Source organism: Schistosoma mansoni, chromosome 4 (assembly GCF_000237925.1).
Source record: "Schistosoma mansoni strain Puerto Rico chromosome 4, complete genome".
In the NCBI taxonomy this organism is placed as follows: domain Eukaryota; kingdom Metazoa; phylum Platyhelminthes; class Trematoda; order Strigeidida; family Schistosomatidae; genus Schistosoma; species Schistosoma mansoni.
In genome coordinates, this window is record NC_031498.1 from 26,901,841 (window position 1) to 26,923,385 (window position 21,545).

At 34.5% G+C, this 21,545-nt stretch overlaps 2 protein-coding genes across 2 annotated transcripts; one reads left to right on the forward strand and one right to left on the reverse strand.

Moving 5' to 3' along the window:
* Nucleotides 1–319: 319 nt before the first annotated feature.
* On the forward strand, nt 320–6,554 carry Smp_124600 (hypothetical protein; the record flags this gene model as incomplete). The annotated part of the gene is made up of 5 exons (XM_018797355.1): nt 320–597; nt 685–857; nt 972–1,639; nt 3,722–4,551; nt 6,387–6,554. 5 exons carry the CDS (start codon nt 320–322, stop codon nt 6,439–6,441), a joined length of 2,004 nt encoding a protein of 667 aa, XP_018652405.1. The 3' UTR covers nt 6,442–6,554.
* A 5,846-nt stretch (nt 6,555–12,400) lies between these two features.
* Smp_004600 (putative chaperonin containing t-complex protein 1, delta subunit, tcpd) lies at nt 12,401–17,738 on the reverse strand. The gene is made up of 10 exons (XM_018797356.1): nt 17,580–17,738; nt 17,495–17,547; nt 17,372–17,461; nt 16,967–17,340; nt 16,051–16,186; nt 15,776–16,012; nt 15,199–15,434; nt 14,697–14,931; nt 13,429–13,542; nt 12,401–12,498 (listed from the first exon to the last, which is right to left on the reverse strand). Exons 1-10 carry the CDS (start codon nt 17,698–17,700, stop codon nt 12,478–12,480), a joined length of 1,617 nt encoding a protein of 538 aa, XP_018652406.1. The 5' UTR covers nt 17,701–17,738; the 3' UTR covers nt 12,401–12,477.
* Nucleotides 17,739–21,545: the final 3,807 nt, after the last annotated feature.

Genomic DNA, 21,545 nt, shown 5'->3' on the forward strand with positions numbered 1-21,545 from the left:
GGATGTACCTGCATCTCAGAGTTGGTGTTCACTCTGAGACTCGAACCCAGTACCGTTCGCTTCAAACGCCACCACGTTATCCACTTAGCTACTGAGTCCTGGATTTCACTGCTAGCCACTATCCATCATTGCTTATAACTTACAATAATGTTTAATATTCAATCTGTTTTATTAAAATTCGCTAATGCTTAGGAAAACGAGAAAAACAAAAACGAAATGTTTATTCTTATACCTTCAGGTTCATGACTGATCTGCTGCAAATTTCGGGGTAACAATATACAAGAATATAACTAGTTTCTACAATTCTTTTGTTTTACCAATGTCGACGATGTCTACTTGTTCAAATAAATTAACAAATGAACGTAATAGTGGAAATTTATCGACTACACTGATTGAAAACTTTAATATACATCATCATGGTGTTCATAGTAATCATCATCATCATGACAATACATTATATCCAATGAATCACATGGCTACACTAAGTCCATCTCCTTTTTCAAATGAAAACCCATCAGAACAACGACGTCAAAATACATCGTTACCCGCACCGCATTTATTGTTGCAATCAAAATCAGATTATTCACGACCATCCGTGTTAAACACACACATTCATAGTAATAACAATAATAATAATAGTAGTAGTATTAATCGTGCTAACAATTCATATTGTACATCGAATAGTTTAAACTATTCAAATAATTCAGAGGCTGTGAATTTGAATCATTGTGATCAAACTATGGAGATTAAACAACCATACATTAATACAACAACCCCTACTACTACAATCACTAGTGCTGCTGTTAGTGTTACGAATAATTATCATAATGGTACAAGAAATAATTACATTTATCAACGTAATAATTTACTGAATGCTCAATATGATCATTTGACTGATTCTATAGCCTATAATGATAGTAATAATAATGATAACAATAATAATGAATACATGAATTATTCAAATATACCAGAAAGTGAATTCGGACATTGGAATACTAGTTCTCTTACAGATGATCTGAAAATCAACTCTAGATCAGGATTTTGTCCTCATATGATTGATGATACTCAACAATTGTCGTCATGTGTAAATGGGTTTCCAGTATTATCACCTACTGGGAATACAACAGTTTTCTCGAATATAAATCGTTGTCCAACAACGTGTCCAACACCAAGACATGACGATCATTCAGGACATCAAACAGGATCTCATATAACTGCAGGTAACCATGCACAACATCATGCATTTCAAGCCGGTGGATATTGCAATATTGGTGATAATGTTTATGAGAATAGATCACATAGCCCATCTAATTTAACTTGTGGACAAAATATACTTCAGTCAAGAATCAATTGTGATGTAAAGAATCCACCCCAAGCTTCTAATCGTTCTTCACGTAGTGCCTCCACACCAACACGATTATTGGTTGTTTCAACAGCAAGTCCTGTGACAAGTACAATTACCATGACTCCTGATTCTTCAACTATAGGTTTTTCAGGCAATAAATTTGGTTGCTCATCAGATGATGGTGAAGCATCACCTACGCCGACATGTAGCAGTGGATGTCCACAAACTCCAGGAAGAACAAGAAAACCTGCACCTACATTAGCTACTGGGCGAAGAAATCTGAAGGGCGAACTAGTAAGCTAGAATGACATTGATTTAAAAAAGATAATTAATAAGATGATCCTTAAATTTAGAACATCATTTTTCCTCATCCCTTTACATTATCGTGGCCATAAAAGAGTAAACTGTTTAACTTAATCAAGGTTTAAATCCTAAATGTCATTGATATGCTCCTAGTGTTCCTTCATATGTTGTTATCCATCATCAGTGTAGACACATAAAGAATCAAAATCGAAAAAAGAGTTGGGTTCATTATTGAAAAAATACGCAATAACCTGGATTTCATTGTTAATTCTCTGTATCGTCAGCAACCCATGAGTTCATATCCAATTGTCCAATGTATAAATAGTATACACACCGTTTAGTGAGTAACCGAACTTCACTCAGAACCAAATAATAAGAATCCTAGAGATCCGAATTGCATATTATTAGTAAATAATAACAATAAAGTTATTATATGAATAGTATTACATCATATTACTGTATAATTAGGACAAGATAATGAATATCTCGCGGTATCAGAATAACATGGAACCGCATAAAAGTTTAAGTAGAAAAGTGAAATACGGGATTTCTAAAATCAATAATGGCATTACGTCTTTCTAGTCAAAATGATCTCGGATATTTCCAGAACATTCCGACCATGGTTTTTTTTATCTGGAAGCCCACAGCATAGCTAGTTGAATATAATAAAGCTATCCTACATGCATCTTGTTTTTTGGCCTTAGAACGGGTCAGCACTGACCATGTGATACGCCATCATTATCAACACAGAATTTCTTCCTAGCTTTAAATTCTTACAAATGAGGATAATAATTTTTATGGCTTGACAGAAATTCTTGATGATCCATCATCAAGAACTGTGTTACTCTATAATTATCCTTCAGGCGTTTCCCGAAGATACCTCACTATAAAAATACAGCATGTGATTCATACAAATTCTTAAGGGATAATATCTAATCGAAAAATATTCTTGCCCTACACCTATTTCTAACAGACCGTGACCATATTTACCAATATTGAATTCTATGCATGGAAAAATCTTTCCGGATTTACAACGATAGCCAAATCTAATATACTTTCTTTTTTGTCTGGCCTTACTACTGCTACTACTACTACTACTACTACTACTACTACATATAGGCGTAGGTAAATCAAATTGTTTCGCTAAATTTCTACCAATTTCAGGTCGATACATTTTAAGGTCAAATTATTAACCAATCAGATTACAAAGAAGTTCTCTCTTAAATTATAGTAATGAGTCATAGCTCGATTTCTCCCTTATCACAATTTTTCTGTTTAGAGTGTAAAACTGCTTCATGTTGTTGTTAGCTTTAGTATTTGGTTAACAAACAGACAATTGGGATGTGAAAATTATATATAAAGTGTGATTTTACGTTGGCTACTATGATTTATACTTGATATCGCATACCTTTGGTTTGCTTTTATTATCGTTTAATGGAAAAACTTCTTCGTCCAATATTTTGTCATTTTAATGTTTAGTTAGATGAATTATTTCAGTCTACTGTCGGTCAGTTCGGAATGTTAAGTTTTTTTAGATCACTGTCCTGTGTCATAAAGTAACTAGTATGACAGAAAGTGAATGTGAATCTTAGCGAATGATAAGCTATTGTTAAGGATTTGGTTAATAATTTCCAATTGTCTGATGAGTATTACCACTCAGTACACAATACATGACTATCTTAACACAATAGGGAACACTATCATTTGTAGACACTCAGACACACTGAGATAGCAAGATAAAATGATTAATTCCGGATGTTTGATGTCGATCAGCTTTAAAATATGGCTACTCAGATCTGGCTCTAGAGGTGTAACCAACTATAGTACCGGAGCATCTCTGGTTCTAAGTTAAGTTTTCAATAATAATTCATTGTACTAAAAAACATCACAATTTAGATAGATGGTGGCTAGCAGTGGAATCCGAAACACGCGTTTCATCTTACTTAGGACTCATCAACTGGATGCACCTGTATTTCACTGTTGATGGTTTACACCGTAACTAGAACAACTTAAAAATGGAACTACTTTTTTCTAAAAATCCCTACTTGTTTTTTATACTTCATTTGAAACTAGGTTGATCCAGATGAAGCAGATCGTCGAATGAAACGACGTGAAAGAAATCGTAAATCTGCACAAAAATGTCGTGAACGTAAAGTTCAACGAACACAAGAATTACAATCACAAGTTGAATGTTTACAATTAGAAGCTAGTAGATTAATGCAAGAATTAGAAAGTTGGCGTTCACGAGCAAAACATTGTGTTATATTATTACAACGTCATTGTCCTGGAGTTGCTGTACCATATTTGTCATGTTTAAATGAAGTACCAACATGTTTAAATAATTTCAAAGAGCCTTTAGATGATTTAAATGATTTATTAACATCAGACAAGAATATGGATTGTGAAACTCAACATTATGAATGGAAGACAAAAACACTTGGGAAAACGTACACTATAAATGAAGTATCAGATGAAAATTTCATTTCTAATGAATCGTCATCATTACTTCCTCCAGTAAATTTGTTACATTCCCATATAACACCAAATAGATCAAAATCTTTATTTGGTTTCTCTTCAAATAATTCTGTAAAAGACAATGAAAGTCGCATTTTTGCACAAAATTCGGAATCTAACAAGGTGTCAACTCTTAATCAAGAAGATCATGATATCTCAGATTCTATGTTAATTCCAATGTCAAGAAGTACTTCACAAGTATCTGTACGTGGTCCAGCCTCTGGTTCATCATCATCATCTTGTTCCACTTATGAATTATCATTTCCTTCATTGGAAAATAACTCTCATAGTTTAAGTGAAACTATTACATTTAAAGATTATCCACAACCGAATCTTATATCGATTTTAGGCTCAAGAGATAGATCACGTCTATTAAGTGGACAAGATCTGTTAGATAACAATTCAACAATAATCATGACAAATAAATCAATCTCAGTCGGAAATAGTACAGGAAATAATGACAGTAATGGTTGTAATAATAATAATAATCAACAAACATGGGGCTTGGAATATCATGAATCTTCTGGGAATAAAACTAATTCAATGGATTGTTCTAGTCCTTTATCACCATTGACAACTACGTCTTCAACAAATGTAGCACTTAACCAATTTCAAAATAATAGAGAATATCAAATAAAAATGGAATCGAACTGTTATGATCCACCTAGTAACAGTAGTAGTAACAATACACAGGTATCAAGCAAGACATAAACACAACCACAAGACAATAAACCGTTCTTGTTACTTGTCATCGATCTATTGATTTACAGTATTGATGCTTTTAATAGTACCAGGATTTGAGGATCACGGAAGACAATTCTAAACTTTAATTTTTTTTCCAATCGGATGTGTGTACGTTTCTCATAGGACACTTCGTTGAAAACTTCATTTATTCAACGTTGATTAATTCATCGTTGTTTCTTTTTTACTAGGAAAATCAAAATTCTTGTTTTTGTCAACATTTTAAAAAATCATTTTTATCTTGTTAGGTTTATTCAAAATGCTATTGGTCGACGGGTAGTTCAGGGAATCCGAATCTTTCCTGTTATTATTATTTTTTTTTGGAGACATTTTCGCTTTTCCACTTCTTTTTAAAGCGCCATCGCATCTATTTATTACTCATTCTAACACATTACTATTATTATCACAGTAACAGTATGATTTGTTTTCTTTTTTTTAAAAAAATTGCTTGTTAACATTACTCCCATTACTACTGCAATTATTCCTGATATTACTGATACTTTCCATTAGTAGTATTAGTTGTACGTTGAATTAATTTTTTTTAGTATTTTGAAACAAAGTCGGTGACTACACAGAACGTTTCCGGTGATAACGGATTGTGGGTATTTAAACAGAATTGCTTACCATTTTTGATAGACACTTTTTTTTGTACGCTGTATTTTTTCGAACTTATTTGTATTCACAGTAAGTGAAAAATTAAGTCACATAGTTCTGTGAGGTAATCCTGGTGGCTGAAATTATTCAGAAACACGATATCATATAAAATAAACATTCACATACACACACATGGAACAATGGCCAATTCAGGAAGGCAGCTATGCTGTCAAACTTTTCTCAAGCATTCATAAGTTTAGCCTTCTACTGCAATTACTACTGTTAGTGATCTATTCGATTATATTTAGTAGTATATTCAATGTACAAGACAGAAGTTGAAGTCAATACTAACATTTAAACCGGTTGATGTTTGGCTTAACTTATGACTCAGTTGTTCTGTTTTCTAACGAATTTTTTTCTTTTTTTTTCTATGATAACTTTTTTTTTAAACGAAGCTATTTCATATTGTGTTACCCAATATTTACTATTGGCTACTAATGTTAATTTCATAATTTTTTTTTGTTAGTGTACCGCTTACACTACTCATTATTATTATTATCAGCCGTTTATACTGAATTATTTGATATATATTTGAAATGTATTCATTAAAACATGAATATTCCACGTAGTGCCTAAAAGCCCTACTCCTCCTCTTACATCTTCCTGATACCAGTGCAATGATAATATTTATGTATACGCATGTACGCTGCTTCTGTTGACATATACATACTACTTAAATGAACTAGTAGTTAGTAATTAACTTATACTGAAAAAAATTGGTTGGCTATTTCATTCATAATAACTTCGATATTGTTATTTAATCGGTTTTCTTTGTTTTTTCTCGTGATGTTTCTAGTTCCCCCCCATTATTATTGTTGTTTTAATCTAGCGAATATTCAAATTTAAACATCGGTGAATTTTTACGACGCTTCAATTTAGTGTAATGCACATGTTTAGCTCAATTATTCTCATTTTATAATTCAAGAAAAAATGATTTATTTGTTGAAATGACTTGTTAAGATCTTGATTTTTTAAAAGAGGCATGGTGATAATACAAATGGGGGAAGTTATTGTTTCTTTCTTTCTTTTGTCGTTCAGTTGATCTAATCTGTTTTGTTACTTCATTGTCTTTATCATTATGGGTTCTGATTTTGAATTGGGTTTTTGTTTTGCCTTCAGCACTATTGCTAATTAAATAATTTATTTATTCATTTATTAGTTAATTAATAACATTATTGTTTGGTATCATTGTCATTATGACACTGTTTTTCGTAAAACAGTAAATTAATTAAATGCTATTCATGGATAAAATGGTTGAAAATCAATTATATATGATCTTTCTGCTTTCTTTTTGTTAAACCTTTCTTCGATTTGAACTAGTTTCTGGGATTTAAGCATGTATGTGGACGTGTCATTTTCATGCGATACAGGAATGATACATTTGTGTCAATTTGATCAGGTCACATGACACTCTCGGACTAGATGGTTTCGCATGCTGTTAGAGGTGTATGGTGGTTGTTATTTCCCTGTTGCAAACACTATGAAAGAGCATACTTCTTCCTGAGGAACCTGATGAAGAAATTGAATTAGTAGTGACCTTTTCGATATGGAAGTGCGACAGCAGAGGCCTATAAAAACTGTTCATGGTCAGTTACACACCGCAGTTTTGTAGATAGTTTTTGATGCGTTCTCTTCATTCTTCTGAGACCTAACCACTGGGACTGGAGATACATATGGTAAAGTGAGGGATGGTACTTTTAGGAGGGACTTTTTCTAACCCCTCCTTTCGTTAGGTAGGGATGTTGTAGGTTACTGGGGGAAACTCATCACTGTTCTCACTTTCCTACACAGTCGGGATTTAAGTTGTTGTTTTTAGTCTTACTATTTTCCAACCCATCTGGCTGGCATGTTAAGATTTAAGGGTCAACAGTCCCAGCTAAATTAGACCATCACAGCTTTCACACCATATATATATATAATTAGCATGTTGAACGTTTACTCCCCTGAGGCCTAACCGTTTGCCTCTGTAGAGAAACAAGACTACGACTGTGTGGCGAGCTGTATTACTCATTAGTAGAGTAATTTTGTTGACACCGTATGGGAATATATCAGTTGCATTTTGGCCCGGACAAAGATATGTGTGTGTTTCTTTAGGTAGGTGAATATTTTGCTTGTTCATAAAAGCCTACTCTGACTGTACGGCCTTTTTCTAGCATACAATCCTTTTAGCCTTGTTTGGTGTGTCAGTGATGCCCCTTTATGCATAATGTATAGTGAAAATCGTTAGAATCTTTTGGATCAGCGGCTGGGTGCCTGAAAATCTTAGTGGTAACGTATTTGACTGATACAGAATGAGGTAGGCAAGTATACAATGGAGAGCGTCATTTTTCTCAAGATGATGGCATGTAAACCCCGATGATGATCGCCAGGTAGTACATTTGAATGTCCAGTCGATTGCCTTTAACCGTCAAATGTTTACTTTAGCCTATCAGTATGACATATGGAAGCAGGTTGTTCTGACTGAAAACAGTGATTTTTTTCCTGGAAGTGGTAAAGGTGTTGTCGTTCATAACGGAAGTTTATATGAAAATATACATTCAATCAAACACTTTCCTATAAATACTAACACACACAACAGCTATGAATATGTTTTTATCACGGTAAGTAGCAGAGTAGAATTGGTTCTATTGCTTGACTAGATTATTTTGAAAAAAAATCTAACTACCTTCTGGGATCATTTTTAAAGGTTCACTGTTGTAGTATAAGATTTGATCCAACTACTATGAGGACTTCAAACTCTTTGTTAACCCTTCTATACAGGAAAAGATAAGCATTGCAAGTAAAGCTGTGAAATATTATGATTCTTACGTATTTATAAGTGGTCAGACTAATTCAATTAGAAGGAAGTAGATGGAACTATCTTATTTGGTAAAAAGAGTACATATATGATCATTTTCCACACATTTGTTTCGGATCTACCAAACTGTTCTGAAATATCATTTAGTCTGTCTGATATTATTGCCGTAGAATCAACAGAAATGGTTTCACCCATATCAGATCATTTTGATTTGTCTGGTGGGTCACTGATTGTTTCCAGAAAAACTTATTGCTGATGATCAGCAATCAACTTGAGAATGTTTCACTTCATTTTTCTGAATCATCACAATGATATTTTAAATAATATAAACAATATGTTTCCATCGTAAGTGTAAAAGAAATCATTGACTAAACATGTTTGTGTACTCGACTTTAAGCCAGATGTTTCGCTTGAAAGTTAGTGGTACTACTGAATTATTAATAAGTAATATATATATGTATAGTCGGTTTTCATGGAAAGATATTCTGAATTTGTTTATATTATATAATCAGTGAACTATTATGTCTAGGATTTATGATATTATTATAAATTATCATTAAATATCTACATTTAATTGGGATATTTTGATTAGAAAATGTTTTTGTTTGAATAGTTATACAAAAATCTAAAGATTCCTTTTGTATTTATACAGAGTGTAGGTGTAATGAACTTTATACTAAATTATTTAATGTCTAGCCATTGTGACCTAATCTATTGGTGATTCATGAAAGATACATTCAATATTGTATTGATGAAACCAGGTAGATTGGTAGAAAAAAATTCATGCAATGAGTTTATATTCAAAAATGTTATTATACATGGCATCTCCACAGAACCCCCCTCTGATAATGATCATATGCTCACTAGTGACTGGCTCCATGAGGTATTTTCTGGAGTTCTAGTGAGAAGCAGCAACCAGTGGAGTTCAACTAGGTCTGTTGGGAGTTATCAACTCACTGAAGACACTGGTGAATGGTTGCTCAATTTTGTGGATTGGTTGAAGATGGTAAGAGCATAACGGTGGATAGTCTGAGGATTTGGGTGTCTCCGATAATTTGTAAATTTTAGCTGTGACTTAGTTAAGGAGGTCATTCACACTTAGAAGTCAGAGATTTTGCAGGTTTCAGAAAATCAAGTTCAAAACGCTTTATTACACCAGGCTTAGCTCTGCATTCGTTACACTTAGTTTGTCTGATTAGTAGATTTTCAGAGACTTTCCGCAACTGAATGTTTTTACCCCAGAAGAAATGTTCACATACGGTGGTACCATCAAAGAAGTATTGTTAAGTCTACCAACGTTTGTTCGGACGATTGATGCCATCTTGAAACGCGGCTTAGTGACTTAGGTACGTCACATGCATGACATCTCAAAGGTTTTCACATAAGACAATTTTCCTGATTCTCACTAAGTTCATTGAGGCCGAATGGTTGTCAGTTTATGATAAAACTGCGAGTTTAAAAATAATTGTGTTAACACCTGTTTGCTCATTGTGACTTGAAGAACAAGGATTAATGCAGTAACCGGAGATGTTATCGGAGGGAAGTTATAAGTTTATTTCGTATTATAGATGAATAGTAAAATATGCCGGGAAATATACACGTATCAACTCAGCATTCCACCTATCAACGTACCGAGTAATATTAATCACCAACTTGCTCAACGTGAAGAAATCTACCAAGAGAATAATAACTAGATATTTGCAATTCGTATTTTCAATCATAAGACTAAAGATGTTGGAGTCTCACGAACCTAGTACTGTCGGGTTGTTAAACTATCAGACAGTAATAGTTATATTCAAGTCTGTTCAACTCTCGATTTAGTGTAAATACATTCTAGTGATACTGATAAATAATTATTCTTACATTGCACCGCATAGTTCTCATAGATGATATTACCTACTGGGACTACTAGTTGATTTTATTAGTTCTCTAGTTGCCTTCACTTTATAATAAAAATTATATTGAACCGCCACATAAGTGTGCAGAAATGAAGCTTCCGACAAGCTAAATACTTGTCGCTACCTGCAGTGTATTCGAGTTGAAAACATGATGAAATATAAGTGACCGGTTTTAGTGATCTCTAAATTCTAACAGTTTTTTTTTTAGATATTTCATCAGATATGTGAATCGGTAAACAGTTACATAGTGTAGAGGCTTGTGAAGATTGTTGAATTATATACTTCCCATTACAAACTGATTTTAGACAACTTCTAACTAGGAAACACTAATCAGCTATTTTGTTAGACCAGCCTGTTCTAATGACATTTCAAGTGAATGGTCACTATCAACTATCTGCAATCAACAGATGTATTGTTATGGATCATATTTATCAACCTATAAGGAAAAGGCCAACCAATCACGTGGCCAGGGATAGACAGGAATACTAAGATAAGTAATGCCTAGAAAACCATTCACTGGTGGGACGGTTTGACACTCGAGCACTAAGTAATCAAAAACGGCAACAACCAGCGAGTTTCGGTTATATGTAGTGCCTTTAGTTTACGATAAATTTTTATTTTCTTTCCGTTATTGATCTGACTAATATTAAACTCTTTCAGTAGATTTCGTATCTTGTTAGTTCCGTAACATCAACATACCATTGAAAGATTAAACACACAAGTTATAATATAAATTCATTTTAAGCCTATTTCAGCAACAGATTGGACTTGAGTTCAATACGAAAGTACGACTTTCAGAGGAAATGTGTAGTCTTCAAGAAATCCTAGGATATGCAAAAACTCAAAAATACACAACTGTAGAAATCTAAACATATGTCCGAAGTTGGGTGGCTACTGCAAACTAATGTAATTCAAAAACAAGAATTACTTAGTTCCAACGTAAAATTATAAGGTCACATCTACTGATATTCGGGAACTTATGGCAATGTTTTATTTACAAAAGTTATTATAGTATTAGTTAGTAGGAATTTACCGAATTTGCTACACACAATGTCCTTACCCTAGATACCGGACACGTTTGCACAAAACACTCTAGACGTCCTAACTGCTCAATTTAGTATATTTAACAGTTGTTCTTTCTTTTTATTATGAACTAAAATCTGTAAGACTAAAAGTTTTGTAGTCTAATAATTGCTAAAATTTAGTCTAAAATATCAGTCAATAAATTCTTATGATGTAGTCATTATGTGAAGGATCCGCTATTTTCACTGCATACGATATGTTCATGTCTACGTGGCACAATTCTGTGAATAGATAGGAAGCAAACCATAGAAACATTTTAGTATATGTACACGCCACTATCCACTGAAAATATAAATTTCATTGCGAAATTTTAACTTTTTGTGTTTTCTACAATAAAATATACTCTTGGATAACTTTGGCTAGATCTGTAAAAGCAATCAAAATATACTTTAGGTTTGGTACTACTATAAGATATTTTATAAGTTTTATGGGTATCATTGGTAATTGAATCATACGTTAGTTAGGAAGCTGTTTAGTTTACTCAGTGTATTTGGGCCTATTTAGTTTGACTTGTAACATTAGTTGCTTACTATCACTGATAGTAAGATGAGTGGGTGATTTTTGAAGTATAAGATGTGATCAGAGAAATCGATCATAATCGCTCCAGTGATTATGGAATACTTAACCGTCTATCTGAAAGTGAATAATAAAGCAGAAATAATACTAAGTCTCACTCAACTGATTTATAACTGGCTCTATTGGTAACAAGCAATTAATTGTTACTTGTGAAAAAGCTTTTGAATGATATGAGTCTGGTTACATAAACGTGAACTGATAAAAAATAATTCGTTGCAATCATACCGTTTTTGTCAAGTAGAGGTCAATGTTGATCATTTTACATTAAGATGATTTGTAGATTGAATTTGAGATTATATTTTTATAAGCGTAGTTATTCTGTGGCTATCGAATTGAGATGGAAAAAGAACTTTCATAGTTGAAACTAAACATCAGTGTAATTGCAATACTGCATATTTAGTAAACTTCACTAGAAATATGTTAAGACATGTAGCACATATAAAGGTCTCGATTATTTAAAGTTTTGGACTAGATATAAAAATAACCATTGAATTCGATAAAACGTTATATTTCATGAAAACAATAACAAGTTTCACATTTTTAGTATAGGAGCCATGCAAACTTGCTTAGTTCCTGATTGCATTGATCTGTAAAAAGAAGGTAGAATGATGAAACTTTATTAAGAGGAATGTTTTTACCATAGAAAAGCTGCACTTCTCATTGAAAACCCAACAATAACTTTTGAAAATGATATTTATCTCAAATGTATCATCTATTATATACAAGATGAATTAAACGCATTACATGATGATAAATATCACTTAATTCCCTGAATCAAAAACAAACTGGCGCGGCAACCTGGAACGATGTACTTATATACTAGATTTTACGTTACACGACTGACTGACTGGCCAGAAGGATACTTAAATCACAGCTGTTGTAGGTGTAAGGATAGTTGTCACCTCTCCCGTTTCGCACACAGAGGAGACATACTTTTTCTCGAGGTAGTTGAGAAGGAAACTGGGTTAGGGGTGGTTTCGGAGACCTGGAGCCCATTGAGCAAATGTTTAAGAACAGTCAACCATGGTTGTTTTGTAGAGTTCTAGATGTGTTAACTCCGTATTTTCAAGGCCTTAACTATTGGGGAAATACATGAGGTAAGGTGTAGTACTTTTAGGAGGAACCTGTTCCAACTGCCTCTTTTCTTTAGGAAGGTACCATCACTTTTGTTAGTTTCATAGTTTTAGTGTTCTCTAACAGATTTTTCAAGCGCAGTGGGACCTAAAGAAATGTGTTGAGGTCAGTTTAACTCGAATGGATTACCGAGATACGTAAACACGACTGTCACATAGAACTGACAGAGAATATCCGGATTAAAAGAATTTTCTCAAGCTAAATTAAGGAATACGATATTTGGTAAGTAATTAAATTTTATTATGCATACATGATACGACTGTGTATTGTTTTAATAGACCTAGATCATCAATTACGTGAATCAACTACTTACTTAACAGGTTATGAAGAGCTAGTTAACAGAAGTTTAAATTTAAGAGATATCAATGGGATAAATAACTTACCACATCATCTATCTTGAGGATACTACGTACAGTCTCCGTAGCTAAAGTAACAGCGCTGTAACTGACCAACATAGGTTGAATCACGTTTTGTGCCAAAATATCCACGACAGCGCCCTAAATTCACAATAGGGTGACATTAACTAAGGATCATGAAAGGTGATGAGCCACTACTAATAAGAATACTAAGTTGAATGAGGAAAAACTAAATAATAAGTAGGAAAATGGTGGACGTTGGTAACGAAAACAATTTCCACGGATTTCATAAGAATATGAAATGAGCATTAATTAGATAAGTGTAGCACAGATACCTACCATTGGGAATAACCAAAACAAAATATTTTATAGTATAGCATACTTTTAGAGTAGGTTTTTATATTTGACTTTTGGATAATTTAAATTACGTTTATATGGTAACCTAAACTAATATATCAATTCATACATGGTAAACATTGTGTTACAACTTGAGATGGACATTTGTGACTGGCTGGTAACTCAGCTGTTGAACATCAATGATAGAAATTGTTATTTTCTTGAGATGGATTTAGATCATTGGTGCCTTGAGTCAACCAAGGTGAAAAAATGTGTAACTAGTGTGTTTAAATCCAAGCTTTTATGAACTCTAACTGAATATTTAAATCGAAGACATTCAAAAGAAGTAGCAACTGATCTGGAATATGGGAAGTTTACGTTTGAGCACAGTAAGTAGTGAATATCGCGCTAATATTTTAAAATTTTGATCATTTTATGATGGTGAGTAACAAATCCATTCAATTTATTGGAGGGTGAATTTCAGTTGTATTGTAAGTAGACTTACTCTAGGGAAAGTAATGTTATACAAGGCTAGATGATCTTTTTATAGCGACAACAGTCCGTGAATATGTTGTCAAGTAGGATGTACGCAGTTAAATAGGATTCCACCACAAAATACGATTAAGTGGAAATACATACTGACTTTACAATTGGTGGCATAACGGTTGGAACACTTGTTTTCCAATCATTGGTTTGCAAGTTCAAACCACATTTCGTCTGCTTCAGTTAGGAACACTAGACTAGTATTAAGTAGAAACGGCTCAACCTTGAGTACATGAATTTGCACTTGGTTACCAAGTCGTATTAAATTTATTAAAATTCAGACAGGAAGGATTCGATGATTACAACATCTAGACAATTTTAAATTTTAACGGGATATCTTGCCAGTAATTTACACGACCGAAAGAACTTTAATTAAAGATCCAAGTCGGTAATTAAGTAAAAACAAAGTCAATTACCGTTCGAACATTGATGCCAGCATTTTTCTCTCCTTTAGCATGTAAAGCTCGTAGTTCAGTGACAGTTTGTACAGGACTCAAACCAGCATTTTCTGCTAATGTATACGGAATAACTTCAAATGCATCAGCAAAAGCACGGAAACAATACTGATCAAGACCAGGTGTAGTGTTAGCGAATGCAGCTAACTTTTGGGCAATTTCGATTTCTGGTGCACCACCACCTGAGATCATAGCTCTAGAAATATGGATGGAAATGTTAAAACTGCAGACAGTTGCAATCATAAAGTTTCAAATTTAGAATAATTTTTTGTTACGAGAGAAACAAATGATTGTTTCCAAGAGTACCTTTTAAGTGAATTTTAAAACTAAGAACTATATAAATGAATTACGGATTTAAGATTAACTTAGACTACTATACAGAGCATAAATTGAGGGTTTCATGATATATAATTTGACCTGATAGAAATGACTTTGACAAGACAAAAAACAGTTATTAACGTACCTCTTTTTTACTAAACACCGAATAACACAAAGGGCATCATGCAATGAACGTTCAGCTTCGTCCAACATAAGTTTATTGGAACCCCGGACCAAAATTGACATTGTCCTTCCCCTGTTCTCAATACCTGTGATGTGAACACAATGAGCGGTTGCCTCCGATTCTTCAACTAAACTTGCAGATCCCATATATTCTGGATTGAAATGGTCTAGACTTGCTATTGGTATGCAATGCAGTGTCTATCAGAAAAGCATGAAAAAATGTTGCACAAAAATTCTTCTCGAGATACTTTTACAAACGTTAATGACCATTGTGGACTGTTGAATTTTATCGATCTACATACAGCTTAGACAAATACACCTTAAAATAATTTACTGGGAATTGAGTAATTTTCTATTTGAAAACCTCAGGTTGTTAGCTAACTTGGTTATAAATAGAATGATTAGAGGAAAGCAAGTTAAAAGAAATTATCTGGATTCCAAACCCGAGTAAACTGATCAACTTCTTTGCATATAACTTAAAGGAGCAATAAAGAACCAATGAACCATTATTTTCCTAATTCAAAACAGAACCAGCTCACCTTGCATATAAATTCTACTTCTGTTCGCTCGATATCCTTGACAACCATAATCTTCATTTTATTAAAGTAATGGAGAGCTAATTCATTTACAGCATCTCGCAAAATACTTTTCTGAATCAACAAAACATTACACCCAGCCTTTTTAACAGCTTTGATGATGTTGAGAATATATTGTCTTTCTTCTTTCATAATTCTATCCATCTGCGTATAATCTGTAATGACGACATTATTTTCCATCTGAGGTCAGAGATATTTTGCATATTAAGACAACTTACATCTGTTTTTGGAGGAGAAATACAAAACTGAATAAGAGCTATTTTCGCTTTCTCTACTCTTTTAACGCCACAAGCAGACTCAGCACGTTGGTTGAGTATAAGACCGTCGACTAACTTGGTGTCTTCGACTGTGCCTCTATTATTTAGAGTAAAATATTAAAAAAGAAATTGGTGATGAAATCAATTAATACTTTTGTAGCCAACCAGAAAATACTAGTCGTAACTGAACATAAAAAACTATCATATTATAACTCTTCAGACATCGAAATCTTGGTAGAGAAGCCACGGCGATAGACGCCGTGCAGTTTTAAGATAATGTAACAGAACAATCGGGTGATTTTAGTGCAACCAAGATCAAAGTAGGTGGACTCTATGACTAAGTGAGTATGAACTATCAATTTATTGTTACAGTGGGGGATAACGAAGTCTTTTTGGTCAGTATCACATTTCATACTGTACAGCACTAGGTTGAATATAAGAGCACAGACTTAATCAGTTTGTTATGCCAACTTTTGACTTATACAGGTGTAAATAACAAAACAATAAAGTATGAGTTAAATTCTTTAGTACAGCCGTTTATATTGTCATTTCTGAGAGATGTCGAGTATGAGTTTACACACATGAAAAGGTTCATGTGCAGAACTTTGAGCCATCAGGAATGTTGAGACAATTGGTAGTAATACCAGTTGTATTACAAATTCATTATTTTAGTGTAAACAACTAAAAAATATGAACGCAATGATCTGTAGTTTTCCACTAGAGAATACGTGCGAAAAAGTGCAATCACTTAGCAGGACAGGATTTCCAGCCAAATGACTGGGTATATTAAGCCCATGTGTTACAAACCTATTCTTGAGGCTGTACATATATTTCCAGTCAGATACTTCATTTAAAGGTTTGTAAAAACAAGGCTTACCCAAGTTTCTTCACGACACGAATATCATCGAGGGAGACGGAGTTAGGATAGGCTGGGTCTATAACACTCAAGACAGATTTTACGGCTATGGGTGCTAAGCAATCCGAGTGTTGTGAGACGACTTTGGAATTAAGTGAGGTTGTAGCCACCTTGATAAGTTCTTCGTTGTTTCCTAGATCTACAGGGATAGACATGCCCTCCAGAATATCACAAGCCTTCAGTGCAGCTTTTTGGAAAGCATCTGAGATGGAGGTTGGGTGGATACCTTTATCTAGAAGTTTTGAGCAAGCATCGAGAAGACTTCCTGCTAGAACGACTACGGAAGTGGTACCATCACCTGCCTCGATGTCTTGAGCTTTTGATAATTCTACCAACTAACAAATCACATTTCTAACCACTAATTACCATTTTGGCTGCAGGGTGAAGAAGCCTCATTTGTTTCAAAATCGTGGCTCCATCATTAGTGATTGTGACATCACCTTTCGCCTCTTGTATCTTCACAAAAATCAAAATATTAAATTTTCTTACCATCTTATCCATTCCTTTGGGTCCCAGGCTAGTACGAATTGCGTCGGCGACAGCTGAAAATATTTAACATGTAACTACGATATACCTTTTGCAGCAACTATGTTGCTTGACCTGATGGCAGCAGGTTTCCCTTTATCCTCATACTGACCTTCCTTGGCTTTAGCGTTAGATCCACTAGGAACATTACTAACAAAACCCTGGGTCATGGTTACGAACGCGTGATAATCTCGACGAATTCAAGGGCGCCGGAAAAGGCTAACAACGAGCTAACTTTCAATTCTCAATGTTTGGTCGGCAAAAGTATTTGACTGATTTCCTTTGTAATCTGCATCCGAACTATAGTAGATAGCTACTTGGTGTGAAGAGACATAGATTTTGTAACGATTGCTCGAAAAACCTGAAAAATGAAACAGCAGAAGAGATCTAGAGCCCGAAAGTCGCTTTTAGCACGATGTATTTAAAATGTTTTTATACTGGATATAAGAAGTCTTTACTTAATGAGCTTGTGTATGTGGTATGAACGGAACTTTAACGCATTCAGGTAGGGATCTAGTTGTATAAAGACGAGGAGGAACTTGTCGTGTCTAGTACCATGTCAAGCCTATATGGGTTATTCTAGCTTCCCGACTGACCGATTTACTCGTTCTTTTGATGTCGTGTTTTGACCCTGTCAATTGTTTGCTTATTACCCTTTAATATTTTTATATAAGCGTGTGTGTTAATTGCTCACTTCATTCCTCACGTATTTGTAACTTAGTTTTGTCTGACCATAAATGTCGAGTCATTCTTGATCAAATCGAGTTAGCTACCTCTCCTTCTCCACCTCCTTCGCCTTCCCGCTTCTCATTCCGAATGTATGTCTGAATGAGCGAGTGCTTGAAATAAATTCCTTCAATGTAAACCTTATTTATCTTCTTATTAGCGCCACCACACAAACGGGGTTTACCTATATGATATACAGAGTTAAATGGAAAATTAATGTCTACGATCAAAACGGAGCCGGATACTGAGCTACCTAAATGAAACTTGGCGAACCGATCTAATTTGAGAGGGGGTTCACAGAAATCCTAAAAATCTAGAACAAATTCTTATATATATATATATATATATATATATATATATATAAATATATGGAGTAGCAAATTACTGCGCTTCTTCACCAAAACATATAATATCAATACTTTTTGGTACGCCGGAGGCCAAGTTTGATCTTTATAGTAGTGCAAAACACGAGGACCGATAAAGGTTATTTAGGTCCTTTCCTTTCCATCTAAGATTGGAGAATGAGACGGTAATTTGAGTTCTTTACGAAAAATCGAGTATTCTCTAAGAGCCATCTCATGCTGTAAATATTTGTTTCTAGAAATCAATAAGGAGAAGAGCTGTTGATCAGTTTGTCTCATGACAACCCAAATCTTGAGTTGACTAAAATATATTTGAACTGACTTTTTGCTTAGTCTCCTGATGCCAGATGTTTAATATTAGGGGTCTTTAAGATATAAACTGAAAACTCTAAGGATAGAGGAGTCAAACTGCGCTCCAGAGAGATCTAGTCGAAACAGTGTTAACATATGTGTAACGGAAAGAAAACACCGAAAATGCCTCCACAGCATTTCATTAGACAGTAATGCTTATTTGTTTCTTCTCCCTGTCTTGTAGTATAGCCTTTGTTCAAGTCTCTCTTAATCGCATTTTATGTTCTTCAGTCTTCTTTCTCGTGGCTTTTGTTATGTGATCCTAGTTAAATATATATCTCTTATTACCTAATTCGCTGTTGCGTGTTGTCGGACCATTGGCGATAAGGTCATGTTTGACTACATTCAAGCTCATAAAATGGAAAATAACATTTGTACAAGATTCTGCCAAATGCGACTGTAAATGTGGGGAACAGTTTTATAATAGAGTGGGTATAACTCGAGAATGGTAAACCATATAGTAACAGTTCATGGGTCAAAATAAAGCCTGTTTTAGGAGAGACACGAATATAAATAGTTTAGTTACTCAACAGCTAGACAATAGGAAATATACATATCATATTGGTCCATAAATAGTTCTCAAAGTTACCATTCAGAATTCTCTTCTGGATATAACGATTTGTTCTTTTTCTTAAATTAGAACCGTTCATATTGAACACAGAGTTTGTGCTGGTAACTCAAAAACGCTTTGTACGCTATATAGAAGAACGTAGTCTGGTCTAATCGAACATATTTTGGTTCGTTAGTTCTGTGTTCAAACAGAATATTGGCATTTTGGTCGTTACATTTTTGGTAAAGCGGATCATGTTCAGAGACTTATTGCATCAATGTGTCGTTTAATTAGGAAGAATAATATGGCAAATCGTAGTAAGTGCTCATTTCGTGTACCTAGTATTGAATGTCTTGGATACCTATGTGGGGCTAGTGAAATGTCATTGACCCCGACAGTTGAGCCACTAAATATCGAACGGTTTACCAATCCTCTTCAAGTTCAAGTTCAACCAACGTGCATCAATTAATCACATGCCGTGGATTGGCCCGTCAGGTGGTGGTCTCAATCTCTTTCTTGCACCTACTACAACTAATATATTTCTGTAATAACGCCCCTTGTGTTATACGGCACTCAAAGCAGCCATTGTACCTTTGTACAACGTAAAGGTAATCCACTCTAGGTGCTGACCGCGAGGTGTGACTTCGAAGTTAACCGGTTCTTCGAACCATTCCTATCCCACTCGAGTATTCCTCCCAATCGTTCGACACACCATCTACGTTTATAATCTACATCTAGTTGATAGTAACGGTTTTAAACCAGATATGAAGTGACTAGCTCCACTGACAAATTCACCACCTGCAAAAAACTTACAGAACTGTGTTCACTAGTGGGTTCACCTCAATACTATCTCCTTTTTATTCTTAATTTTTCTTGTCGTGCTGACTGTTTATTCAATATTTTGACACAATGCATTAAGATGTGATGAGGAACAAGAGCCATGCTTACTGAGTCCAGTGAAGTTTCTTGAAAGTGATACTGTTCATCGAACTTACTCCCCCAGTGCACATTCTGTACTTAATACTGACGCATCACCTGTGGGTATTGGTGACATTTTAGGGCAGAAAGGTAGACCTTTAGTATGCGTTTCATCCAAACTCAATGTTGCTGAACAAGGTTATTCAAAAACTCAGAGAGAAGCATTAGCTGTATTTTGGGCCTTCAAAAGACTTCATAAATATTTATCTGGAAAGAAATTCACTATATTTACTGACCACGAAGCTTTAGAGTTCATTTATAAAATCCCATTTATAAAAATCCCTAACACGTTCCTCAGCTGCTATGGTTCAACGATGGAGTAGAGCTTTGAGTACCTGTGACCAAACAATTCAGAACAGAAGTGCCGAACAAGTTCAACATGTCGATTACATGTCTCGACTCTCATTACAAGACTAACCTACTAATACTTCAGAATGTTTGTCAGTGAAACCTTTACCAGTGAGATTTCCAGATCTCACTAGAGAAACTCGTAGATAGTTTGGATGTATACTCAGCGCTATACGGAAAGGTTGGAATGCTAGCCTGAGAAGTAGATTTCCCTTCTGTTTTTCAAAGCGGGATGAGCGTCCATTACTTCTGATGGTATGATGTGTCTGAATGATCGTGTCATTATTCCCTCTAGATTACTTAAATATGTCCTTGAAAATCTTCACAATGGGCATGTAGGTGTTGAAAAAATGAAGTCTTTGGCAGGGCTCAAATGTTGGTGGCCAGAGATAAATGCATATATATATCGTACAGCAAGCAGTTGCGAAAGATGTCATAAGTTGAAAAGTCAGTCTTTGAAGTGGAGTCCATGGCCAGTATCGTCTGAGGCCTGACAGAGAACTCACGCAGACTATTGTGGTTGATTTCTTGGCAAATACTATTTACTCTTAGTGATGCAAATACAATCGATGTGGTTGTGTGTAGTTTGATTCAATGAGACCTATGTAGCTTAGTTTATGAGTTTGTGTGGGAATATTGTGCCGCTTATAACCAATTTGTTGAATGCACATAGGTTTGCGAATCTCTCACCATTTTTGTT

Excerpts from the sequence above, each read along its gene's own strand:
- Smp_004600 (XM_018797356.1), bottom strand. The coding sequence starts at position 17,700 with ATGACCCAGGGTTTTGTTAGTAATGTTCCTAGTGGATCTAACGCTAAA. Across the intron at positions 16,013-16,050 it reads TTTCTCCTCCAAAAACAGAT|ATGGAAAATAATGTCGTCAT; the intron begins GTAAGTTGTCTT and ends CTCTGACCTCAG. Across the intron at positions 14,932-15,198 it reads CGGTGTTTAGTAAAAAAGAG|AGCTATGATCTCAGGTGGTG; the intron begins GTACGTTAATAA and ends CCATATTTCTAG.